The 27,679-nt window shown below is 46.5% G+C and overlaps 1 protein-coding gene across 3 annotated transcripts in view; it reads left to right on the top strand.

Moving 5' to 3' along the window:
• The window catches only part of RNF157 (ring finger protein 157), a 103,312-nt gene that overhangs the window by 14,894 nt on the left and 60,739 nt on the right, over window positions 1-27,679 (top strand). For 2 of the 3 annotated variants that reach the window (XM_040435381.1, XM_040435379.1), the window contains exons 1-3: window positions 12,503-12,578; window positions 13,786-13,924; window positions 20,047-20,165. In XM_040435381.1, coding sequence (XP_040291315.1) covers window positions 13,837-13,924; window positions 20,047-20,165 — 207 coding nt within the window. In that variant the 5' untranslated portion in view covers window positions 12,503-12,578; window positions 13,786-13,836. Of the gene's footprint in view, window positions 1-12,502; window positions 12,579-13,785; window positions 13,925-20,046; window positions 20,166-27,679 lie in introns of those variants that run through there. The other variant, XM_040435380.1, reaches the window with a different exon arrangement.

The raw sequence follows: 27,679 nt of genomic DNA, 5'->3' as shown, positions 1-27,679 counted from the left end.
CGCAGCACAGGGGAGAAGGAAGCAGTGTCTCCTCCCCCTGTGCTGCTGCTGCCGCTGCCGCCAATGAGGGGATAGAACATAAGAGGAGGGGAGGGGCTGTGGCCGCTGCACCACCAATGAAGATAAGCCTTTCATTCATTCATATATACAGGAGGCGGGAGCTGGCTGCAGAATCACATAGCCGGCTCCCGACCTCTATGAGCAATAGCTGCGGTCCGCGGTAGTTAACTCCTCAGGTGCCGCGGATCGCAGCTACCGCTGATAGAGGTCGGGAGCCGGCTATGTGATTCTGCAGCCAGCTCCCGCCTCCTGTATATGAATGATCGATAGACTTATCTTCATTGGTGGCGCAGTGCGCCCCCCAAGCCCCCCAGTATTAATCATTGGTGGCACAGTGCGCCCCCCACCCCAATCCCGGCCAATACTAAAAACATTGGTGGCGCAGTGCGCCCCCCCCCCCACCCAGTATTAATCATTGGCGGCAGTGGCCACAGGATCCCCTCTCCCCTGCTCCTCCGATCGGAGCCCCAGCTGTGTAAGCCTGGGGCTCCGATCGGTTACCATGGCAGCCAGGACGCTATTGAAGCCCTGGCTGCCATGTTCAGCTCCATGCTGCTGTGTGCACTATGCACAGAGCAGCAGGGACTGTGTGAGATCCTATTCACCCTGATAGATCTCTGTCCTATTCACCCTGAGAGATCTATCAGGGTGAATAGGACAAAGGTTCTAGTCCCTAAGGGGGTTAAAAGTTAGTAAAAAAAAAAAACACAAAAATATTAAGTATAAATGAAAAAGATTTATAAAAAAAAAATACACATTAACAATAAACAAAAAAAATACACATTAACAATAAACATATAAATTTTCAGCAGATTTGTGTAGGAATTTTTTTTTTTTCTCAAAAATGAAAATTCCCAGAATATCGGTATAAATTATCGGCTATCGGCCTGAAAGTTCACAAATTATCGGTATCGGTATCGGCCCTAAAAAATCAATATCGGTCGATCCCTAGTTAAAACATCATTTTTCTCAGCAATGCGGGAACATATAAACATGGGACCAACACAGATGCCTTCAGCTGCCAAGTGCACATGTTAGGCCTCTTTCACACTTGCGTTGTCCGGATCCGGCGTGTACTCCACTTGCCGTAATTACACTCCGGATCCGGAAAAACGCAAGTGTACTGAAAGCATTTGAAGACGGAACCGTCTTCCAAATGCTTTCAGTGTTACTATGGCACCCAGGACGCTATTAAAGTCCTGGTTGCCATAGTAGGAGCGGGGAGCGGGGGAGCGGTATACTTACAGTCCGTGCGGCTCCCGGGGCGCTCCAGAATGACGTCAGAGCGCCCCATGCGCATGGATGACGTGATCCATGCGATCACATGATCCATGCGCTTGGGGCGCCCTGACGTCACTCTGAAGCGCCCGGGGAGCCGCACGGACGGTAAGTACACTGCTCCCCCACTCCCCGCTACACTTTACCATGGCTGCCAGGACTTTAGCGTCCCGGCAGCCATGGTAACCACTCTGAAAAAGCTAAATGTCGGCTCCGGCAATGCGCCGAAACGACGTTTAGCTTAAGGCCGAATCCGGATCAATGCCTTTCAATGGGCATTAATTCCGGATCCGGCCTTGCGGCAAGTGTTCCGGATTTTTGGCCGGAGCAAAAAGCGCAGCATGCTGCGGTATTTTCTCCGGCCAAAAAACGTTCCGTTCCGGAACTGAAGACATCCTGATGCATCCTGAACGGATTTCTCTCCATTCAGAATGCATTAGGATAATCCTGATCAGGATTCTTCCGGCATAGAGCCCCGACGACGGAACTCTATGCCGGAAGACAAGAACGCAGGTGTGAAAGAGCCCTAACAGGTCAGCCAGTGTCATAGGTACAAATCTGCTGACAGATGTCCTTTAAAGGGGGTCTGACACAAAATTAACATATTCCCTATCCACAGCAAAGGGGATGAGCATATGATCAGTGGGGTCTGACCGCTGAACCCCCCTTTATTCATTCTCTATGGGAGTGCTGAACACAACCTGCTAATCCATTCATACTTGCGAATGGGACCGCCATTCTCATGAGGGGTGGGAATCCAGTGGCAGAACCCCCACCAATCAGATGCTCATTTAAAGGAGTGGTGCCACAAAATGAAGACATCCTTAGCCCACAGCTGTTCCTATGACCATGATTCCATTGTTGTATTGATAATCGGTGGCAACAATCGAGTTGTTTCAGAGGTGAACTCTGTTTGAGGCCTCATGCACACGACTGTATGTATTTTGTGGTCCACAAACTGCAGATCCGCAAAATACGGATACCGGACGTGTTCATACCGCAATTTCCCCGGGGTCCTCATTGTCATAATGCCTATTCTTGTCTACAAAGCAGACAATAGGACACGTTCTTTGTACTTTTTCAGGACGAACACGTGGACACACGGATCCTGCCAGCACACTGTTTGCTGTTTGCATTATTTGCCGGATCAGATGCGGAAAAAAATACGGTCGCGTGCATGAGGTCAAAGGGTGAATTCACATTTGGGGATTGGTTAGGGATTGTTCTGAAAATGTGCACAGTGTGCAGTACAATGCACGTGGATGGGGTTAACCCCATCCATACAGTATGTAGCAGAACAAATTATGCAGATTGTGAAATCCACCGCACGTCAGCTCTGTCCTGGATTTGTCACAGATTTTCACTGTGGTTTTCACCCTTTGCAGTATATGCATATTTTGACACGGATTTGTCATGTTTGACATGTTTGGCCTTAGGGTGCTATAACATTGGTGCCAACGGATGAGAACACCGATCACGGCTCGTTTGCTTCGGCCTGATTACACAAGCCGATGCAAACAGAATAATGAGTCGTTCCTCCCTCATTATCTTCCGTAGATGATCAGCAGCCGATTATCGGCCATCTTTCATCCTGATCATTTATTCACAGGCTGTGTTATCTGTTTTCTTAAAGAGGTTGTCTCATCAGGTGTTGCCAGGGAAAGCAGCAGCTAGCCAGGCATCCAGTGGCGGACTGGGAAATTAAAATGGCCCTGGAAAAAATACTAAAAGTAGCCCCTTTTTGTAGTCAGTTCCAAATTGATGGAAGGCAGGGACACCAATACCATATTGTGGCACATTATACCACCTCAACAGAGCCAAATACCACAGTCAATCACAAAATACTGCCAGCAGCACAAAATACATCCCCAAAAACTTCCACTGGCCAGCTGTGAGGAGGGCCCTGGCGGCCCCCCGGGCATCGGCCCACTGGGAAATTTCCCTGTAAGGACTATGGTCAATCCGCCCCGCAGGCGTCTTTTCTGCAGCACCGACTGCTGGGGAAATGTAGTATTACATGGTGGCCATTCCCATGACTGACCATCCATTTAATGGGTTTCTGTCACCAGATTTAACCCTATAAAGCTAGCTTACAACTAGCCTATTCCTACTTTTATCTATGCCCCCGTGATGCCAGAAATTGAACTTTTATAATATGCTAATTAGCCTCTAGGAGCGGGGTGGGGGCATTGTTTCTGCTCCTTGTACAGTGGTGGCAAACCTATGGCACGTGTGCCAGAGGCGGCACTCAGAACCCTCTCTGCGGGCACCCACACCCTTGAAAAAGTCCTTACCCTTTTCCTGACATTCACCAGCGCAGGGCGCGCTATGAACGGCACAGGCAGCGCATTGAATGTAGGCAGGCTATTATAGCTAAATGGTAAAGTACATGGAAGATATACTATATTGGTATTCAGGGTAAATTGTTGTGTTGGCACTTTGCGATAAATAAGTGGGTTGTAGGGTTGCAGTTTGAGCACTCGGTCTCTAAAAGGTTCGCCATCACTGTCCTAGAGGCTCCGTTCTCCCACCTTTGTCGCCTCCCTCCAAGCCTTTAATGACAGGGCCAGGCAGCGCTCGCATCTGTCTGCCAGCCCTGTGCTCTGGTGAAATCTCGCGCGTTCACTATTTGGCACAGGCGCGGTGAGGAAGCTGGCAGCCTGCGCCAACTACTGAACGGCGCGAGATTTCACCAGAGCCAAAATCTAAATAAACACTTTATGGGCATCTCCACTTACGAAAACGCTTGTGCTATTAAAATATAAAAAAAAACTTATCCCATACGGTAAATGGCATAATGGGAAAAATGGCCAATTCGCTGTTATTTCATCATTTTACCTCCCCCAAATTTTTTTTTGAAAAAGTGATCAAAAAGTCATACACACCAAAATGGTATTATCAAAAACTACATATCGTCCCGCAAAAAATGAGGCCTCACACATCTCTGTACACATAACTATAAAAAAAAAAAATTCCAAAATATTTTTTTTTTCCCTTGCTTGCCCTGTATTTGTTAGAGAAATGATAGCTTGGCATTTATCTTTGCATACTTGAGCTGTTCTAGCCACATTGTAACCATTACAAACTAAAAGGCTCAAAAGCTATGGACACCTTCGTGGCAATTTTTTTTAATGCAAAGCACATATTTTGGGCAATTTATTTTTTATTTTTTAATAGGTTTTTACTAAACATTTTCAGTCAGTTTTTACTTTGCAGCCTGCATGTTTTCACAAATATTGAAGACTGCTCTGTCCCTATCTTGGTGAAATCAGTGGAGCTGAGGACGCAGCCCCTCTCTCTGCTCACCCAGGCACTGATGAATTCTTAGTTAAAGGGGTTCTCCAGGAATTAAGAAAATGAAAATACTTAAATATTCATTTATGATAAATATATTCCCAAATACCTTTTATTACTTATAATGGCTCGTTTTGTCGAGGGAGCAATCATTAGGAGAAATAAAATGGCTGCTGTCCTATTAGTGCACACAAAACCTGTCCTAATCACACAGCAGGACAAGTTACTTCACAACACTGAGCTAAAGAGCTGCCTCGTCCTCCACTCTGCTCTTTTTGTCAGTATACATTATGCCAATAAAACTTGGCCTGATACCGCAACAAAATCAGCAATTATGTCTAACTAGACACATGCTTATGGCATAAATCAACTATGGAACCTATAAAAGAAGCTACCAGACCGCATGAAAATATAATGACAATTTATTAAGCATGATTCAAAGGACAATACATAATAAAACAAACAAATAAAGTGCAGGGACAAGGCAACATCACCAGAGGAGAGCACACTGGCAACAATTCATACTGCCCCACATAATAATAACAAAATAAAGTGCAAGTGCAATTGTGTCAATATGATAGATCGTCAAGGCGGAATATATTACCCACGCTGTGCCTCCTCCGGGATGGCGCCAACCCTGACGCGCGTTTCGCACTTGCACTTTATTTTGTTATTATTATGTGGAGCAGTATGAATTGTTGACAGTGTGCTCTCCTCTGGTGATGTTGCCTTTTTTATACAGCAGAGACCTGCGGCTAATTGCCGTGATCGGCAATAATGCCGATCGCAGTAATTAAAGACTTTAGATGCCTGATCAAGCGAGATCACGGCATCTAAATGCGCAAAAATCCTACCGATGCTCTGTGCAGCCAATGTGGGTATCGGTAGTTGCGCTGAACACTGTAAGCCTCGCTGACGAGGCTTTAAAGAGGACCTTTCACCAGAAGAAAGTATGTAAACTGACCATACAGACGTGTAGAGCGGCGCCCAGGGATCCCCCTGCACTTACTGTTATCCCCGGGCGCCGCTCCGTTCTCCGGGTATAGCCTCCGGTATGTTCATAGTTAGGCTCCACCCAGTTGAGCCTGCCGCGGTTTCCTTCTCGTATGCTGTAGCGCTGGCCAATCGCAGCGCTCAGCTCATAGCCTGGCTATGAGCTGAGCGCTGCGATTGGCCAGCGCTACAGCATAGGAGAAGGAGACCGCGGCAGGCTCAACTAAAAAATAAATACCTAAATAACAATAAATATAAATATCATGGGTATCATCGCAACCGAAAACGCCCATACTATTAAAATATTTATATATTATAACCTTTTTTTTATTGTTAAAATGTTAATTTTGTAAAAACACTGGTTAGGACTCCTGAATGTAGCAGCAGCGCATGTTTGGGTCCACTGCTCCATTCACGTCTCTATGGCTGACTCTGCACTGCAAATCTGCAAGAAGCCCGCAACATCTGAACTCTGCATCGGACTTGAATGGGTCCGTGATCCGACATACGGCAAAAGAAGGACATCTTCTATCCTTTCCGGTGCGGGGGGCATGGAAGACCAGGGAAGGGCTTCCGTGTGTTTCTGCGGGATTCCATGCCTCTGCTCCGAAAAAGATAGGACATGTCCTATCTTTTGCCATACGTTGCCGATTGCAGACCAATTGAAGTCAATGGGCCTGCACCCACGATGAGGTTCTCAACACAGGCACAGCGGCCATACGGTTGTGTGAATTGGGCCTTAGTGACACACAGAACAGCGATCTATTACTATGTCATGCCTCTGGCATGACCTAATAGGCTTATACCTATGGCAGACCTGGAGGCCTTTATTAGGCAGTTGTGGGGCTCGATGGGCAGCAAGCTCTTTAGATGCAAAGCTCCTATTAACTGCAGCATCTAAGGTGTCTGATCACGGCCATTATAGCAGGTATATTTATAGCTGCCGATCGCGTGGGCACAGCTAATGTGCCTGTGCGACCTTCATGATGTGCCTGTACGTGATGGTGCCTTTATGTAACACAATCCATGACATACAGGTAATTCACAGAGTGGTTACTACAAAAGTAACATTTTGGATTACATGTTTTCCAACCAATTTTTGGGGATTTATTCAGAAACGTTTTGGTGATTGTTCAAGAGAATTGTCGACTATGTGACACAGGTTCACTCCAAGGCCTGCAGACTCAGAGCAGCTTTTCCTAGCATCCCTCTGTTTTGGATAATATTGGGGATTCTGAGGGGACAAGCCCTTTATACTAGCTATAGACATGAAATAACTGCGGCCACCCCTAACTCTGTGGGTGGGTCGTATAGGCATGTTACTAGGATGATGAGGGTAGGCTAAGATGTCGGCAGACACCTCCGGAGCTGGCTTCCTTGGGGGGGAAATTGTAGGATCAGATTAGTTGATTCCCCCCCAATGGCAGACATTGGGGATAGTCTTCCTGTACCATGGACAAGGCTGCTGATTCATCTGTTTTTGGCAGCATCCCCAACAATAGTCTCATGGCTACGGTCAGCTTTATCAGAGAGCAATGTGCTTGCAGGCCTGTATGAGTGGTTATAGCATCTGCTCTAATGCTAAGATGGACCTCTGCCAGAACTTCATCACGTGTGACGTTCACTACAGAATCTGCATTGCAGCAATGTACACATCACAGTTTAAGAGCCCACAGATCTGTAACAATTCATCACCAATAGGTCAAAATGATGTAACAATTGCTGTCAGTGGGATACTCTCAATTTAGATATAAACCACACTGAAGAGAGTAAATCCACATCCCATACATTTATTCAAAATAATCACAATATAAACATAATCCAAATAATATTACATATAATTGATAAGCATGTAGTGAATATATCCAATTATTAACAACACCTATACTCAATATATATATATATACCGCTCTTAAAGGGTGAGACGTCAGTGGGGAATTGCGGGTACAGGGGAAAGGAGGTGCTATAGACCTGATATGTATTGAGCCTGATAGGGGCAATCACCCTCTATATATCGCTCAGTACTAGGTCAATGCCTCCCCTTCTCTGATCTGCATCAAGGATAACTAGGTACTGTACAAAATATCCTAAAAAGAGTCACCAGAGACAAAGTAAAAATCATACCAGAAAGAGTCAGGATAGGTGAATGTTATCTCCTCGAGGTACGTTTCACCGTTCTGCGTCCTCAGTTTAGGAGCCCACAGATCTGTAACACATTGCTAACGAGCTGATGTACTGACAACAAAGTGTAAGCCTGGGTGCCCTCATGCCGGCAGTGCTAACAGTGGCATTTAAAGAAAAGAATCATTTCCAGGTTTTCCAGATTCAGGATTTTGGTGGCCTATCAGCAGGACAGGGTCTGCCGATCAGCCACGTAGGGCCTGGATGGTATGTATGACCAGAATACTGTCTTAAATGGTTATTCGGATCTTAGCCTTTCATTACTGAGATCTGAATAACCCTCATAGGTGGTGGTGGTGGTAGGGGACGGAGTTCTGAAAACATCCGATTGGCCCATACTGGGAACTTAAAGAGAACCTGTCACCGGGATTCTGTGTATAGAGCTGAGGACATGGGTTGCTAGATGGCCGCTAGTACATCCGCAATACCCAGTCCCCATAGCTCTGTGTGCTTTTATTGTGTAAAAATTGATTTGATACATATGCAAATTAACTTGAGACGAGTCCTGTCCCTGACTCATCTCACTTACAGGACTCATCTCAGGGTAATTTGCATATGTATCAAATAGGTTTTTTTTACACAATAAAAGCACACAGAGCTATGGGGACTGGGTATTGCGGATGTGCTAGCGGCCATCTAGAAACCCATGTCCTCAGCTCTATACACAGAATCCCGGTGACAGGTTCCCTTTCAAGTGTTTTTTTTGAAAAAAACTAAAAGTGGGCCCATTTTGTAGGCAGGTCCAAATTAACAGAAGGCGGGGCAACACAAGTAGGTGGGGTCAACAGTACCATAGTGCAAAATACCATCCCAGCAGAACCAAATAACACAGTGTAGCACAATATACTGTCCCAAACGCTAGCCCTCTGTGGTGGCCATCTATACCTACCATCTTCTGTCCTCTTCCTCCAGTTGTCTATGGAGCAGGGGGCTTAGGAGGTGAGGTGCGGGCCACAGCAGTTGAATTCAGGAGGCCATGTGCAGTCACTGGCCGGGTACATGAGCGCCTGATTCTCACAGCGTTAATTACTGTTGAGAGCTCATTATGTACTCGATCAGTGGCAGTAGGGAGGGCTTGGGTGGCCCCCAGGGGCATCGGCCCACCGGAAAATTTCCTGTAGGCATCCTCAAACTGCTGTTGTAAAACTACAACTCCCACAATGCCCTGCTGTAGGCTGATACCTGTAGGCTGTTCGGGCATGCTGGGAGTTGTAGTTTTGAAATAGCTGGAGAGCCGCAGTTTAAAGGATGCCTGGTCTATGGCCAGCCCGTAAGTACAGCGCATGTGCTGAGCCGTTGGTAACGCAAGAGTTTGCTCAGAAAGACACTGACGTCGCAAGCAGAGTTGAAAGAAGATAATGAGGTCGCAGAGGAGGGGGCGGACTGGAAGGCGCAAGGGGAAGTTTTGAGAACAAATGAAGAGGCAGGCTTGGTCTGTTGGTTCTGTGTCACTATGACACAGGCTGCTGTTAAGATAACATTAGTGAGCCCTACCAGCAGCCTTAGGCCGCCTGCACGCGAACGTGTGCTTCCCGTTGCCGTATTGCGGACCGCATTTGCGGATCCACAATACACGGGCGCTGTTCCGTGGCCATTCTGCAGCACGGATGCGGAGCCATTCACTTCAATGGGTCCGCAAATTCCGGAATGCGGAACGGAAGAACGGAACCCTACGGGAGCACTACAGAGTACGGAACATGTCCTATCTTTTTGCGGAATGTCTGGATCGCGGACCAATTAAAGTGAATGGGTCCGCGATCCGCTGCGGCTGCCCCACGGATGGTGTTCGTGCATTGCGGCTCGCATTTTGCGGGCTGCAGCACGACCACGGGGCGCACACGTTCGTGTGCAGGAGGCCCTACTGAGCAAACAGCCCTGGGGTCCTTCATGGGTCTTCAGGGCTGACTGCGGATTACTCCTCCAGTCCCCACTGACCAGATCACGGGAGAAGTCTCTGTGATCATGCTGCGGTATGGATCACAGAATAATCAAATTATTAACACCTGGGATTGGAGCTTTCTGTGAGTCCAGCTGTGAAGCGAAGCCTGTGCTAAAAACCCAGCCAGTTTAGTATATGTGCTGCTGAAGCGAGCACAACTCCGGCAGCCTTTAAAGAGGTTCTCCGGGCTTCTAATATTGATGACCTATCCTCAGGATAGGTCATCAATATCAGATCGGCGGGGGTCTGACAGCCGGCACCCTTGCCGATCAGCTGCATGAGGGGAAGGCACCCAGTTTATCATCCAGCCTGAGCCATTGTGCTAAATCCAGGGCATCTTTAGACTGTTTGGTTAAGAAGTTTACAGTATCTACATTTTAGACAGGATTACTAAATCTGCCCCTGTGTCTGTGCGGTGGCTGTCTATCGGCTCTATGGCCACCATGGTGTGGGGGCTCTTATGATGACACTAGAAGTATTAGTGCAGCGTCCCACTACGTTGAGAATGGTTGAGATGAGTGGATGTAGTTCAGAAGTGAGCAGATCTGAGGTAGTCAGATCCAGTTAGTGGGAGGAAAGATAGAGTGAAGACTTCGCAACACAGATTAGTGAGTGACAGTTTTTTAAAGTGCAAAAATTTTGCTGTAAAACAATTGAGCACAGAAAAGTCCTTCTGACTACCTCAGATCTGCTCACTTCTGAACTACATCCTCTCATCTCAACCACTCTCAACTCCCTCCTGGTCTCAACTGACTAACTAGGCCTGACCTGAATATATATAAGACCTAAGCTCTATCCCCATCTAGTGGTGGGATGTGTAAATTGCACCTAATAGGCCTGTTAACAGGGATTTTGCAGTCACACAAATGCAAAATTATACATGACAACCTAATATTCTCAATAATATAAAAAAGTGCTTTTTAAGCAGTGCCCACACACATGTAGTGGGACGCTGCATACCCCCATGGTAAACTGTAAGTCACCCTCGACGTTGGTATTGTCTGAAGCTGTGGATCTCTAAGCCGTGTCCTGAAATACACCAAATACACACCTCCAAATATGCACATGTGAATTTAGACATTGCAATGCATTATCATGACTTTTCAATAACCTCCTGTAAATAAAGGGGTAATGCACAAAAATACATTCTATTGCAGACTGCAAAATACTGAAAAAGCCATACGGTCGTGTGCAAGAGGCCTAAAAGGAAATAGTGTTTGGGAATGCCATGCTGTGTGTGTGGCATGCTGCTAAGGGCTCGTTCACACAACCGTTGGTGTCCCATTCCCGTATTGCGGACCGTTCCGTTGTCATTCCGTATCACGGATGCGGACCAATTCATTTCAATGGGTCCGCAAATCCGGAGATGCGGAACGGAACACTACGGAGTGCTTTCTGGGGTCCGTTCCGTGCCCCACACCGGTCGTGTGAACAAGCCCTAAGGCCTCTTTCACACGGGCGTTGCGGGAAAAGGTGCAGGTGCGTTGCGGGAAAAGGTGCAGGTGCGTTGCGGGAACATGCACGATTTTTCTGCGTGAAGTTCGGGCTTGGGATCGGTGTTCTGTCATCACATGGTCCATCACATGATCCATCACCATGGTAAAAGATCATGTGATGGATCATGTGATGACCGGAGTGACGTCACCACAGGTCCTTTTCCTGCACACAGCAAAAAAGAAGACAGAAGAGAAGCCGGGCTGCGCGAGCAAGTGGATTAAGGTGAGTTAAATTTTTTTATTTTTTTTTTAACCCCTCCAGCGCTGTTTTACTATGCATTCTGTATTAAGAATGCTTTTTTTCCCCCTTATAACCATGTTATAAGGGAAAATAATAATGATCGGGTCCCCATCCCGATCGTCTCCTAGCAACCGTGCGTGAAAATCGCACCGCATCCGCACTTGCTTGCGGATGCTTGCGATTTTCACGCAACCACATTCATTTCTATGGGGCCTGCGTTACGTGAAAAACGCACAAAGAGGAGCATGCTGCGATTTTCACGCAACGCACAAGTGATGCGTGAAAATCACCGCTCGTGTGCACAGCCCCATAGAAATGAATGGGTCCGGATTCAGTGCGGGTGCAATGCGTTCACCTCACGCATCGCATCCGTGCGGAATACTCGCCCGTGTGAAAGGGGCCTAAGGGGAAGGGGATAAATCTGTGAGGGGCGTTGTATGTAGTCGTCCCAGAATGATACCAGTGAAAATAAAATTACTCATAAAGCTACATCAATGAAAAAAAATAAGCTATGGGTTTTGCACGCGCCAAGACGAAACACAAATGGTTTAGTTAAAAAAATAATATTAATATGCAAAAGTTAAACTATATAAAAGCTACAGAACAAGAAAATATTAGATATAACTCACTGCAAATGCTAGAAAACTAACCCTAAAAAAACAAAGGTGAAATTGCTGTCCCGTCCCCAAAAAATAGTAATAAAGAATGGGAAAAAAAGTAATTTATCAACAGTGAACGGATCTACGAAGACTGTCATGACGCGGGCAGCCACAAGGTGTCGCTCGTTAGCAGTCCTCAATGACCTTTCCAGCTCTGCTCTGTGCTTTACATATGGCGCTGCCCGATCTCTCTCTATTCCTCAGGGTGACTGCACAGTCCGGCTGTCAATCAGCCGCCTCGTCTCCTCCCACCATCCCCGACCGAGCACGTGGTTCCCGAGTGAGAGAATAGGGTTGTCATGGGGACTGTAACCCCGCCTTCTTCATCATCAATGGCAGGGTTCGCCGAGGGGGAGGGGTTCCCAGCGCTAGAGTGACGTCACTGGTGTGTGCTGCAGCTGCTGCAGGGACCGGTGTCGGGAGCCGGATCGGGACAGGTAACGGGAGCCGGTGGCGGGCGGTGTGAGAGGGCAGCCACGTCCCACTGTGAGTGGCAGGGGTGTAATGGCTGCCTTGTGCCAGTGTGGGGGGCACCATACCTCTGGTAAAGCATCTGGAGGAGACTCCATATAGGTGGTGATACTGCTGACATGGCCTGGCACACCAGTAGCATGGCATGTCACCTGTCACTGCAGATTACCAATGTCCCATCAGCCAGAGCCCCGCACCCCGGAGACCACTTACCACTCACCCCTATAGATGTCAGGGTGAGCCGGGCAGTAGAGTCCAATCCTGGAGCAGTAGTCCTCCGGGCAGTAGAGTCCAATCCTGGAGCAGTAGTCCTCCGGGCAGTAGAGTCCAATCCTGGAGCAGTAGTCCTCCGGGCAGTAGAGTCCAATCCTGGAGCAGTAGTCCTCCGGGCAGTAGAGTCCAATCCTGGAGCAGTAGTCCTCCGGGCAGTAGAGTCCAATCCTGGAGCAGTAGTCCTCCGGGCAGTAGAGTCCAATCCTGGAGCAGTAGTCCTCTGGGCAGTAGTATCGGGCTGCTCTTGGATTGTGTGGATTTCCCTGATCTGGCTCATGCACACCAATGTATTTTCTTTCCTTGTCCGTTCCGTTTTTTATTCCGTTTCCGTATTTCCGTTCCGCAAAAAAAAAAACATGTACAATTATTGTCCGCATTAGGGCTCGTTTACACGAATGTGTGAAGGCCGTGCCTGTGGTGTGGACCGCAAATTGCATCTGCAACGCACGGGCACCGTCTGTGGCCCAGCCGTATGGAGATACCGGACCCATTCACTTGAATGGGTCAGCGATCCTTCCGTTCCGCAAAAAGATAGAGCAAGTTCTATCTATTTGCGGTGCGGAAGCACGGAACGGAACCCCAGAAAGCATCTCCAGATTTGCGGACCCATTGAAATGGATGGGTCCGCAGCCGTGATGCGGAATGGCCACGGAACGGTGCCCGTGTATTGCGGATCCGCAAATGTGGTCCGCAATACGGCAACGGGCATCACGCGTTCGTGTGAACGAGCCCTCACGGACAAGGATAGTACTGTTCTATTAGGTGCCAGCTGTTCCGTTCCGCAAAATACGGAATGCACACGGACGTCACCCGTAGTTTTTGCGTATCCGTTTTCTGCTGACCGCAAAATACATACGGTCGTGTGCATGAGGCCTCACACTGTCTTTTTTTATATCTTAGATGGCAGGTCAGTGATAGCAGCTGGTACGTTCCTGTTCATCCCGGGTGAGGATGGGTGCACTTACAAGCCGGCAGCACGCAGGAGTTGAAGAGGTGGATATGCCGTCCAACTCCGTCTACAGATACCCGCCCAAGTCTGGTGAGTATCGGAGGAGACATCTCCTGATCTTTACATGAGGAGGACGTACAGTACGTGAATTACTGGCCCTTCAGGCTGTCATAGGCTCCATGAGGAATACTGCCGGCCCCCGAGACGCCATGGAACGTGACCAGGTCTGTGCAGCTGGAATAACCCCGCACATAGCGAGCCAAGGTTTATATGATCCGGGGGGCTTTTGGTGGGCGCTAATGCAAAACTCAGTGTATCTTATACATTCAGCCACGCCTAGGATTTTAGGCGCAGTTTTTTATGGTTGGGGTTGTACGAGATTAGAGAAATATTTCTCGGGGCTCATGCACAGGACTGTGGTCTTCACTGTGCCATCTGTGTGTTTTGTGGATAGCAGACTGACCCGATGGGGCCATGCACACATCTGCGTTTTTTGCAGTTCTGCAAATGACATGAATTATGTTTTGCGGGGGCGAGAATAGCCATTTCTAGAAATGGGACTGAGAAAAATACGGATTGCACTCGGAAGGTATCCGTATTTTGCGGATCCGCCGTTTATGGACTGCAAAGCGGATACGGCTGTGTGCAGGAGGCCTTACGTAGACAGCACCACACCTGTTGACAGGTTATGCTTGACATTGCGGCTCAGTCCTATTCACTTCAAGGGAGCCGAGCTGCAATACCAGATACAACCCATGAACTGGTGTGGCGCTGTTTTTAGAAGAAAGCAGCCATGTTGTTCTAATCCTGAAGGTTGTATGGTGTACAAAACTACCAAAAACAAAAGCCGGTCAATGGCCGGAAATTCCCTGTAGGGGCCCTACCTATGCGTTAAAAAATTATACTTTATTTGTTATTATTAAAACTACAATCCTATACTAATACATTTAAAACTATCAGGCTTATGACGGGAGAAACTCATTTACAGCGCACTAGTGTGAACTACGGAGTGTTATTTGGAAATCGCTCCTATAGTGTTGCCACCAAGGATGGTATATGTGATGTTGATTGGAGCTCCTGCGTGCCCCTACTTTATTAGATACTATTAGGTGGAGCTCCTGCTACTCACTAAATGGCCACCCCAATACTGAGTGGAAGTCAATAGCACGCAGACCGCACTGTCCAATGCCCTATCACACTCCAGGTGACAGGCTAACACTGGAAGAACCAGACACACACTGGGCTATAGGACCTACATCCACACTCATACACCTCGGCAAACTAACTTCAATTGTATTTATCACACTGTGATTTATTTTCACTGAACCCGAAGCCTGCCTAAAAATGCGCACCTAACACCCCCCCTCCCGACATGTTTCACCGCAATGCGGCTTCGTCAGGGGTACCGGGGTATTGGGCTAATACCGCGCTACCCCTGACGAAGCCGCATGTGTGTCTGGTTCTTCCAGTGTTAGCGTATAATTTTTTAACGCCTAGGTAGGACCCCTACAGGGAATTTCCGGCCATTGACCGGCTTTAGTTTTTTGTTGATATATCCCGAGGGTCTACACTAGGGCCTATTTATAAACGTTTAGAAAACTAGTTATATTCACCTATTACAGAAATCGGAGTCATTGAGAGGGTCCTAGTTAAGAGCCCTCATCTTTGCTCTGGCGTGCCTAGAAGGTCTTAATTTTAATGGGTACTATGTAATGTCTTGCTTCTCCTGTGGTGGCGCTGCAGGAAAATTGGACACTAGTTGCCAGGTTCCTCCGACAGTGTATTGTCGTGGACAGACAGTAAGGCCATTATATTTTCTATGTAGGTATTTATGAATGGTGTTTGCGCTTGTCCTTTATAAGGTAATATGTATAGCATTGTTTGTTTACTATACTGTGACATTATATTTAGTCTTAAAGGGGTTGTCTGAGTTATAAGCTGCCCCAAACAAGAGCATATACTTACCACTTAGTTTTCCAGCGCTGCTGCTCCAGTCCTCAGTGATGTAGCTGTGGGCAGCAGGCGATCACATGCAGTAATGGGCAGCAGGTCTACATCATTGTATATTCCTTGTGTGCATGTGACAGAAGGCGCGCTACATCTTGGATGTCGGATTAGTAATCTGTAGGATTTGGGTTCACTGGAATTTATATATTCTATTTGCTAAGGTAAAGTGTAGCATCAGCATTGCAGATCAAAGCTTATACATTAGGGGATTGCATAAATAGGAATTTCCCTTAGGGCTCATTCCCCTTAGGGCTGCCCGTTACCGCATTTGCGGATCCGCAATACACGGGCACCGCTCCGTGTGCATTCCGCATCACGGATGCGGACCCATTCACTTCGAAGTGCTTCCTGGGGTTCCGTTCCTCCGCATTGCAAAAAGATAGAAATTGCTCTATCTTTTTGCGGAACGGACGAATCGCGGACCCATTCAAGTGAATGGGTCTGCGATCCCCATACGGCTGGGCCATGGTCGGTGCCTGTGCATTGCGGACCGTGCCTGTGCATTTTCCACAGTGAGTGTGGCTGAAAATGAAAAAACTCCTGGAATGGTCTGGTTTTTGCAGCGGCAGTGCTGACTGGACTCTGCCTCAGGTGTAACTGAATTTCCAGGGTATCCTACCAACCATGTGCCATATATACTGGTGTCTTATGTGGCAGAGCAGCCTTTAATGCTAGTCAGCGATAACTGCTACCTCTACACTTCTATAGCTACACTATTAGCTTCAACACCTTCTTCCAGTCCTCCCATAGACTTGCATGGAGCGCTTCCTGCACATCCTTGGCCACAGCTCCATTAGTGTTTGACCATGAGGCCTCATGTCATGCACATGGCTTCATCCATTTATTTTTTAAGCCCTTAAAAATGGATAGCATCTGTTTTTTTCATCAATAGCAATGGCTATTCTCCTCCACAAAAACAGACAAGAATAGAACCTGCTGTGAAATTTTTGGATCCACGAAAAAAAAAAAAAAATACTTGGATGTGTGAATAGCCCAATTTCTGTGTATCAGACTGTGTGCTATCCTTTTTAAAAACACTGAAGAAAACTACTACTGTGTGTGTGACTATAAGGGTACCCTACCACAGGTTTACTAACAGAAAATCCATGCAGATTTCTGTGCGCGTCCAGTGATGGAGCTGCTCGTGCTTTTGGCGGATCCTCTCTACTGCTGGTTTGTCTGGAGCCCGTTCTCCCTGTGTGCATGCCCTCACGTTACCACTTCTCCCGCGACCTCCTAACAGCTAGCTCAGAGCGGCCTAGATGCCGCACAATTTGTCAAAACGACCATCCTGCTTCTCTCAGTCCGATGAAGCAAAATGTCTTCAAATTCATCATAGAGGTATGTCTAGCAGTCAGCAATCTGTCACCAAGAGGTACAATGCCCAAAAGTAGCCCCTGAGAGCCTTTTTATAAGGGCTTATGCACACGACCGTATTTTCTTTCCGTGTCAGTTCCGTTTTTTGGCGGACCGTATACGGAACCATTTATTTCAATGGGTCCGCAAAAAAAAACGGAAGGTACTCCTTGTGCATTCAGTTTCCGTATGTCCGTTCAGCAAAAAAATAGAACATGTCCTATTATTGTCCGCATTACGGACAAGGATAGGACTGTTCTATTAGGGGCCAGCTGTTCCGTTCCGCAAAATACGGAATGCACACGGACGCCATCCGTATTTTTTGCGGACCGCAAAATACATACGATCGTGTGCAAGAGGCCTAAGGTAGTGGGCGAAGCACTTTTGGCAAGACCCAGTGTCTGACCAGACCACACCTGTAATAATTTACCTACCGGCCTGAGACATAACTGCATGCCGAGTTTTGCAGCGATCCGAAATTTCTATCTGAGGGAATTTTTTATTTTTTCGAAGAGTGTATACGACCTTTCTTTCTACTCTTCTAGGTCATTTTACAAATCTGTCCCTCATGTCGTATCTTATTGTGTCATGACAGCACACGTGGGTGGCTGCTGAGGTCCGTGAGCTATATGTAGCAGTATGGCTTTATAGGATGACACAATAGTCTGCTGGCAGTGTCTGCATCCAGCGTGACTGCATTAACTTACTGCATCGGCCCTGCAGAGCCTCGCACAGGGGCAGGAGTCTGCAGCGCTGTTGTCATTTCATCAGTGTCTCGAGAGCAAGCAATGTCATTGTCTATTGTCACAGCGCCTCCTCGTACAGGGTGCAAATCATCCATAGGATAACGTGTCTGACCTCAGGAGAAGCGAGGCTCGGCGTCAGTCGTCACTGTGCATTCATTGAGCCTCAGACAGGCCTTCGTGTTAAATCTACTTGTGGTTTACCATGAATCGTCCCTTTTTTATTTTTTTTTGCACATTTCGCCGATCGCGAAACTGCGGACGTGCTACACACCACCGCAAGGTGTGAACCCAGCCTAACAATCTCGGATTTTACTTGAACGTCGCCCTCTCCCACCCCCTCCGGGCCTCCACCTTCAGCGCACCTCTACCTCTCCTGCTAAATAATGCAGGTGATTCAGAAAGCCGTCTGCATGAATAATATATCGCGCCCAGGAAGTTCTAGCATTTTGCGGAGTGTTCGAATTGTTCTTTCGAGCCACGGATTAACCCCTCGCCGCCTGTTCCGCTCCGGGGATCGAGGTCGCTGGCAGGGTGGGTGGTCTGGCGGAGGCGGTGGTCGGGGTGCTCTGTCTTGACCTTGCCTGCAGGTTTGAGAGAAATGGGTCACGCAGTGAAGTGCCTTTTAATATATTCTAGAGGTCAGACGGGCCTTCCAGTATGGATTATTCATAAGGTTCCTGCCAGACCTTCAGCTTCCAGAACGACCGTTCGCCGTAAGTGTGGCCCGATCTTTCACGTGGGTATTTTATGGGCTTCTAATTCTGTGAAGAGTCATTTCTCTTGACTTTTTTATTCCCCTGTTAAGTAGTTTTCGGCGCCTCTTCTAGCCATATGTTATGTCCATCATGCCCAAGCGCGTATGTTCTCCTGGAATCGCCTACCACCTCTAAGGTCCGTGTTGGTAATCCCTTCTTAAAGAGTTAATCCCCCTGATATAAAACACTAGTAGACCTACGTCCTTGATTTGTCCTTTTCTGCTGGTGAAAACTTTCTCTGGTTCTTTCCTATTATATCTGCTTCGGGGTAGTCCGGACAACAGATATGGCTTTCATTACAGCTCCCACAGGGGTGGTCATCGGATTTAACCTCTTACCTCCTGCATGGTAAACCTGTCTAGTGATGCAGCTGATATACAGTAAAATTATAAAGTAAATATAGGCATTTGCTATTATGGTATCCGTGTTTTGCGACACTACGGTCGTCTGAATGAGCCCTCATTCTCACTGGTTCCTCATGGAAAAGCCACAGATTGGCCCTAATGGGGCTAAGGGCTTATGCACACAAACCTATTTTTGTCCATGTCCGTTTTTTTTATGCGGAACCGTTCACTTCAGCAGGGCCACAAAAAAACTGAAATGACTCCATGGCCGTTCCGCAAAAAAAAAAAAAAATAGAACATGTTATTATTGTCCGCATTATGGAGAAGGATAGGATAGATGACAGTTCTGTAAGTGTCCAGCCGTTCTGTTCTACTAAATGCGGCATGAACGTTGTTGGTATCTGTTTTTTGCGGATATGCAATTTGCAGACCGCAAAACGCCAACGGTCTTGTGCATGAGCCCTAATGGTTATGCTGATCCACGTTGCATCCGCTCCATAAATCTAGGTATCAGGCTTGGATTTCTGCTCCGATCCTCTAGTAAAATACACATTGGATGTGTCATAGACAAATCCTATATGTCTGAGCTGATCCTTTGTATTGTAGACCCCGGATTAGGGCCCCGCCGATATAGGCCACCTGCCAGTGCCGGATTTAACATTATATATGTGTAAAATGTTCAGTAGTCTATCATTTCCAATAATCCGACATCTCGGCATGGTGATGATGTACTATTGCAATTTTATTCTAATTTTATAGCTAAGTATGTTATACAATGTAATAATATGTCATTTTATAGCGACGTACATGATTGGAAGCTGAATGACGACCCATTATTGTGTTTGTGATATTTTTTTCTATTTTGATGGGTACGCTTTCTAATGCAGCTTATAGAACGCCACTCTCTTCTCTCAGCTGCCCGGTCTTTTAGATTGTAAGCTCTTACGGTAATGCTTTAACTTTCCAGCTGAATTGTATCTGTTTGTCTGTCTTTCTATATTCAGGGAGTTACTTTGCCAGCCATTTTATCATGGGCGGCGAGAAGTTTGATTCCAGCCACCCTGAAGGTTACCTTTTCGGCGAGAACAGCGACCTGAACTTTCTCGGAAGTCGCCCGGTGACGGTATGTGTACTCATCACTTCTGGTTCTATCATCTCACTGGTCTCTGCCCTTAATCCTAGTAAAAAGCTGTATTATTCCGCGCCCTATGGATGAAAGGCTCGTCCGCAGTGTTTTGCTCTATATTTGAGAGTGTGTGTGTGTGTGTATAAAATGCTTCTCTAATTGCTCCCTGTCAGAAGCCAACAAAGCATCTATCTGTTTACAGCCCCTCCTTCCTGCGCCAGCCGATGTGTTGGGGGCACACCAGGATACCCCCGCCTCCCGTATGCAGGGCCGGCTGACAGTGCTTACACGTGTAGAGCTAATCCTGCGCACATGTAGCGTTAACCCTCACTGCTACTTGGCCAGAGCTGTGGCAGTAGGGGCTAAACTTCTACCTCCCAGATTCCTCGCTATATCTGTACATCACTGCATCATGTAACGTGTCTTTTTATATATAATATATATATATATATAATATATGTGTGTGTTATATAATATGCATACATTGAATTAAATGCATGCAGACTGGAGGCCTTACAGGCAGGTAAATGGTCCCAGTCTGTAAACCTTGGATATTTTACGCCTCTGAAAGCACTTGCAGCCGCTTTCTTCTGGTATGCCATAGGTAAGCTTATACGTAGACCATCGCTATTTCGCTGGGGATAGATTTCCCATGCAAAATTCTGGGTGGTGTGTGGCAATGCCACTCGGGAGCTATGGATGGCATGCAGACTTAAAATCATGCACACGACAGTGTGCTGGCCGGGCCCATGCTGTGGACAGCAAATTGCTGTCCGCAATGCACGGGCAATGACCATGGGGCAGCCGCATGCAGATCACAGCCCCATTCACTTGAATTGGTTCCACGGTCCGCACCGCAAAAAAGTTGTGCATGCACTACTTTTTTGCGATGCAGAGGCACATACAGTAAACCCACGGAGGCACCTCGTAGTGCTTCTATGGGCCTCCGTTCCGCATCTCCCAGATTGCAGACCCATTCAAATAAATGGGTCTGTGATGCAAGATGCACACGGCCGGTGCCCGTATATTGCGGACCCGCCGTATGTGGGCCGCAATACGACCACGGCCAGCACACGGTCGTGTGCATGAGCCCTTGGCTGGAGTAATTGCCATGGAAAATCTCATCCAGATTATGTCAAGGCCATGTAGAAGCAATGGATTAGCTGTGGATGGAATGTAAAAGGTATGATTAGGGTATGGCCACATACGCAGCCTCAGCATTTTACAGTAGCAGCATACTTTCCTCCACACGTCGCCTAAGAAATCTGCAGTGGAAATTGACCTGGGGGGTACAGATTTCTACTGCGATTGCACCCTCTGCAAATCAGAGGGTGAAATCGACGGCAATGTCTGCCGTGTCTGACCATAGTCGCTGGTTGCTTTTTCACTGCGTTTTGCAGTATCCGTCCGTATACATCGGGAAGAGTTCCCCCAAACTAAACCTCTGGCAGTGCAGGATAGGTTTTCTTCTACATGCATTTGTATGAAATAGCACAGCAGACGTCACTATTTTATACAGAAAGAAATGGTTTACTGACGCATATCAGCCTGCCGGAAGCCTAGGGAAGACTCTTTTTTTTTTTTTTTTTGCCTCCATATGGCTGTGTTTGACGTATGTACCAGGAGCTTTCATGGTGTGTGAGGGTCACTCCACCCTAAGGTAAGTTGTAGAAAAGCCTTAGGCCGCTTTCACACGAGCATTACGGATTGTGTCGGGATCTGTTCAGGGAAGAACTGATGGTTTTGCACACAAGTTTTCTGCGATTGTGTTCAGGGTGTATATTTTTTTCTATCTGGATTGTATCCTGATTGTATGCGTTTTTTTCACGCGCGTGAAGAATAATAACACTCAACATGTCCCAGCAACCATCAGTGACAAACGCGTTGCTTCCGGATGTCTTCTATGGAGCCATCGCTGTGTGAAAAACCCACAATATAGAAAATGCTGCAATTTTCTTTTTCTGAACGTAAAGATGATCAGTGATAAATGACACTCTTGTGCACAGACCCAATGAAGTGAATGGCTCAGGATTCAGTCCGCATGGAAAGTTCGCTCGTGTGAAAGAGGCCAAACTCTGGACAAAAGCTGAACTTACTGTTTCTGCCCAGTGTTAGGAGCCTAATACAGTGGACGAGTTTTGGGCCAATTATTTTGAACAAGTATTTATAAGAACATTCCCGATAATTGACCTTTACAATCATCAGCCAATAAATGAGTTAAAGGGCACCTGTCAGCAGATTTGTACCTATGACACTGGCTGACCTGTTACATGTGCACTTGGCAGCTGAAAACATCTGTGTTGGTCCCGTGTCCATATGTGTTGAGAAAAATGATGTTTTATTATATGCGAATGAACTTCTAGGAGCAATGGGGGCGTCGCCGTTACCCTAGAGGCTCCGCTCTCTCTGCCACTGCCACGCCCTCTGCCCAGGCAGTGAAGACATCATCACTACCTGGCCCTGTCAATCACAGTGGAGAAGGTGCAGCAGCTGCAGAGAGAGCAGAGCCTCTAGGTGTAATGGTAACGCCCCGTTGCTCCTAGAGGCTCATTTGCATATAATAAAACATCATTTTTCTCAGCAATGCGGGCACATATGAATATGGGACCAACACAGATGTCTTCAGCTGCCAAGGGCACATGTAACATGTCAGCCAGTGTCATAGGTACAAATCTGCTGACAGATTCCCTTTAACTCCGTCTGTCACCTGGTTTGCATTTCTCATCCGTATCCAGATGCCTGATTATTGGCAGCACATCTTTTTATGTAATCAGAGATGTGCTTCCAGTAATAAGTAGAATGAATGCGGTAACAATCGTTCCTCCCCCATTCACTTAGTATCGGACGATGTGAAGGAGCACCGAACAACGTGTTTATTGTCAATCGACACTCGTCCTGCCTGAATGTTGGGCAGTATAATAGGGCCTTTACACTTTAGAACCTGCTCATCTAATATCTGTAGGCCAAACAAATGTCTGGTTGACGGCTATCTCTCCGGACTCCCCATACACATCCACATTCAGTTTGACCGAACATGTATTTGTAGCTGCTGATAGCTTATATCCGGTGAGATGTGGGCGTATTTGCCGTTAAAAACAGTCTAAACTCAGTTTTGGCAAAAGCAACGCTCATATTTATTTTGAGCAAAAATAAAGAAAAGAACAAAACAGCCAAATAAACTATCTTCATGGGTATTTGCAACTACTTTGGTAGCAAGTAGCTCCCCCAGTGTCCAGCTTAGGGCTGTTTCACACGAGCAAGTCCATTGCGGGAATCATGCTCCGTGTGTGAGTGTGATCCTCCGCTCTGGACTTGCAGGAGCGCACAGCATTATCATGATTTATAATGCTATGTGTCTCTGCATGGCCTTTTTTCCTGTCTGTATGATTCTGTAGAAATAAGGTCAAGCAGAGGCACATAGCATTATAAATCATGATAATGCCGTGCGCTCCTGCAAGTCCAGAGCAGAGGATCACACTCACACACGGAGCATGATTCCCGCAATGGACTCGCTCGTGTGAAACGGCCCTTAAACTCTGAACTGAAGAGGAATCCCTAGCACATTACACACGACTCAGGATCACAGCCTTAGGCCGGGTTCACACGAACGTGTGTGACCCGTGCCTGTGAAGCGGCCCGCAAATAGCAGGCCGCAATGCTCGTTTGCCAGCCGTAGGTCAGCCGCATCGGATCGCGGACCCATTCACTTTAATGGGTCCGCGATCCGGCCGTTCCGCTAAAAGATAGGACTTGTTCTATCTTTTTGCGGAACGGAAGAACGGGACGTAACCCCAGGAGGCACTCCGTAGTGCTTCGGAGGGGTCCCGTCCCGTGTGGCCGTTCCGTGATTCCGGATTAGCGGACCCATTGAAGTGAATGGGTCCGCATCCGTGATGCGGAATTCACACGGAACTGTGGCCGTGTATTGCGGCCCGCAATACGGCCACGGATCACACACGTTCGTGTGAACTTAGCCTTAAAAGGATACACTCACACTATACATTTCCAAAACATAAAAGTTACAAATGAAGCATAATAATTTATTACAGAGGAGCTTACAATCTACTTAATATGCATATAATAAAATAGCCCAGTTATACTAAAGAAACAAAAACACTTTGTCTGTTTAACTGCAGCTCTGCCTCACTTAGGTTAATCAGCTCATTCACAAGTCAGTGTTTCACGGATGTGTGCTGTACGCGTTCTCCACGGACAACACACGTCCCCGTTCATTTTAATGTGTGTATTCACACATCAGTGTTTTAGCACGGTCCATGGGTCAGTGTTTTTAGCACGGATGCATGCTCTATTTAGTCCGTGTTCACGGATCCATCACGTCCATTATAGTCTATGGGTCCGTGAAAACCACAGATGCCATCCGTATTGCATACGTGTTTCACGGATCATTAGGAAGAGATGCTTTTGAAAAAAAAAATTTCAGCTTTTCAGTGTCAGTGAAACACGGCTGCAACAAGGACAGCAAAAAACGGACACCCAGATCCTTCACGGATGCATCACTGACCACCTGCTCACGGATTTGAGCATGAACACGGACGTGTGAATGAGGCTTAATACAGGCAAGGTGATAATGCTGGGTGTTGGTGTGAACAATGCCTTAGTCTGTCTGCAGAAGTAATAGTGGACAGAGAGGTAGGGTTGCTGGCCAGTATGAAAATGAAAGCATAAAGAAAGACATACAGATGTACATACAGAGAAAATAATGACCTATTCACCCCCTAACAATATCCCAATAGAACAATATTATAGAAAATATTCACTTTGCTCGATCCTTCTCTCTCCCAACATCATCTTTCGGGGTGCGGGGTCCGGAGCTCCCCACACACAGTACACTGGGTTCAGCCGACAATACACTAATGTACTGACTGAGTCTGATACATTGCGGTAGCCCCTTCATGGCATGTAAGACTGCCAGATGTAATAAAATATGCATGGTGATTAGCTGCACTTCTTTTCTCTCCCCACACACAGAGCTAATGTTAAGTGTGCCTAAAAATGGCAGCCTCATGTTTATTGTGGCAAAAACTGTTCTGGAAAATTTCTGTGAAAGCTGAACGCCGTATACCGCTGATTTATACTGCCATCGTTCTTTACCCAGATACAAATTTAACCTGTATGATGCCATATTATATATATATATATATATATATATATATATAGTGTGTGTGTTTATATTTATATATATATATATATTAGTATATGTGTATGTATGTATGTGTATGTGTATGTGTGTATATATATATATATATATATATATATATATAGTGTGTGTGTTTATATTTATATATATATATATATATATATATATATATATATTAGTATATGTGTATGTATGTATGTGTATGTGTATGTGTGTATATATATATATATATATATATATATATATTACACTCACTTAAAGAATTATAGGGATGCACATCCAGGGCACGAAGCTCCCGTTCCACCACATCCCAAAGATGCTCTATTGGGTTGAGATCTGGTGACTGTGGGGGCCATTTTAGTACAGTGAACTCATTGTCATGTTCAAGAAACCAATTTGAAATGATTCGAGCTTTGTGACATGGTGCATTATCCTGCTGGAAGTAGCCATCAGAGGATGGATACATGTTCTCATTCTGTTTACGCCAAATTCGGACTCTACCATTTGAATGTCTCAACAGAAATCGAGACTCATCAGACCAGGCAACATTTTTCCAGTCTTCAACAGTCCAATTTTGGTGAGCTCGTGCAAATTGTAGCCTCTTTTTCCCATTTGTAGTGGAGATGAGTGGTACCCGGTGGGGTCTTCTGCTGTTGTAGCCCATCCGCCTCAAGGTTGTGCGTGTTGTGGCTTCACAAATGCTTTGGTGCATACCTCGGTTGTAACGAGTGGTTATTTCAGTCAACGTTGCTCTTCTATCAGCTTGAATCAGTCGGCCCATTCTCCTCTGACCTCTAGCATCCACAAGGCATTTTTGCCCACAGGACTGCTGCATACTGGATGTTTTTCCCTTTTCACACCATTCTTTGTAAACCCTAGAAATGGTTGTGCGTGAAAATCCCAGTAACTGAGCAGATTGTGAAATACTCAGACCGGCCCGTCTGGCACCAACAACCATGCCACGCTCAAAATTGCTTAAATCACCTTTCTTTCCCATTCTGACATTCAGTTTGGAGTTCAGGAGATTGTCTTGACCAGGACCACCCCCCTAAATGCATTGAAGCAACTGCCATGTGATTGGTTGACTAGATAATTGCATTAATGAGAAATAGAACAGGTGTTCCTAATAATTCTTTAGGTGAGTGTGTGTGTGTATATATATATATATATTACACATGCATACATTGACCACATACACAGACCCCCCCCCCCCGGATCTGTTTTCTATTGTGTCAAAGCAAAACAAATCCGTCCCCATTGACTTACATTGTGTGTCAGGACGGATCCGTCTTGCTCCGCACCACATCGCGGACACAAAACCGCAGCTTGCAGCGTTATTCTATCCGTGATGTGGACACAACCAAACAGAATGGAATGCATTCTGGTGCACTCCGTTTAGTTCAGTTCAGTTTTGTCCCTATTAACAATGAATGGGGACAAAGCAGAAGTGTTTTTCCCTCGCTATTGAGATCCTATGATGGATCTCAATAGCAGAACGGGAAAGCGCAGATGTGGAAGTAGCCTTACTATGCCCAGGAGAGAACAGTATGTCCTGAGCATATTACAATTATTTGTTATGTACAAAATACTGGTGCAAGTAACAATGTCATTACAGTCCATGAGGCAAGGTACAGTTCTCCCCCACCAATCCGTATTATATGCAGTCACATTGCCCCTGCAGATTATCAGGGTGAGACCTCTTTCACACAAGCGAGTTTTCCGTCCAGGTGCGATGCATGAAGCAACTGCATAGCATCCGGACAGAATCCTGACACATTCATTTTAATAGGTCTGTGCACATGAGCGTCGTTTTACATGCATTATTTCTGCGTTCAGGAAAAATCGCAGCATGTTTTATATTCTGCGTTTTTAACGCAGCTCTGGCCCCATAGAAGTGAATGGGACTTCTGTGAAAAAACGGATTGCATCCGGATGCAGTGCGTTTTTCACTGATGGTTGCTGGAGATGTAGACTGTTATTCTTCAGGTTTTTTTCATGCGTGTGAAAAAACGTGTCAAAAACTGATTGCACCCCGCGCGGGAAAGACTGAACGCAATCGCAGACAAAAGTGACTGAACTAGACTGCAAAACAATCAGTTTTTTTCCTGAACAGAACCTGGGAGAATCCATAAGGCTGGTGTGAAAGACTCCTATGGCCTCCATCACAGATTTACAGCGATCCAGCTTGGTTCTCCTCTGGCGTAAAGTAGAAAACTTTACGCCAGAGCTGAGCCCATCGTTTTCTGTGCGTTCGTTCTCATACAGTCGTCGCATCAGTTGTGATGCCAAATGTCAAATAGCGCTATCAGTGGATAATGCCGGATCTGTGCAATTCACATAGTCCTCAGCCAGA

Source organism: Bufo bufo, chromosome 6, assembly GCF_905171765.1.
Source record: "Bufo bufo chromosome 6, aBufBuf1.1, whole genome shotgun sequence".
NCBI classification, from domain to species: Eukaryota; Metazoa; Chordata; class Amphibia; order Anura; family Bufonidae; genus Bufo; species Bufo bufo.
The sequence above is the reverse complement of the archived record's forward strand: the minus strand, read 5'-3'. Positions and strand labels throughout refer to the sequence as shown.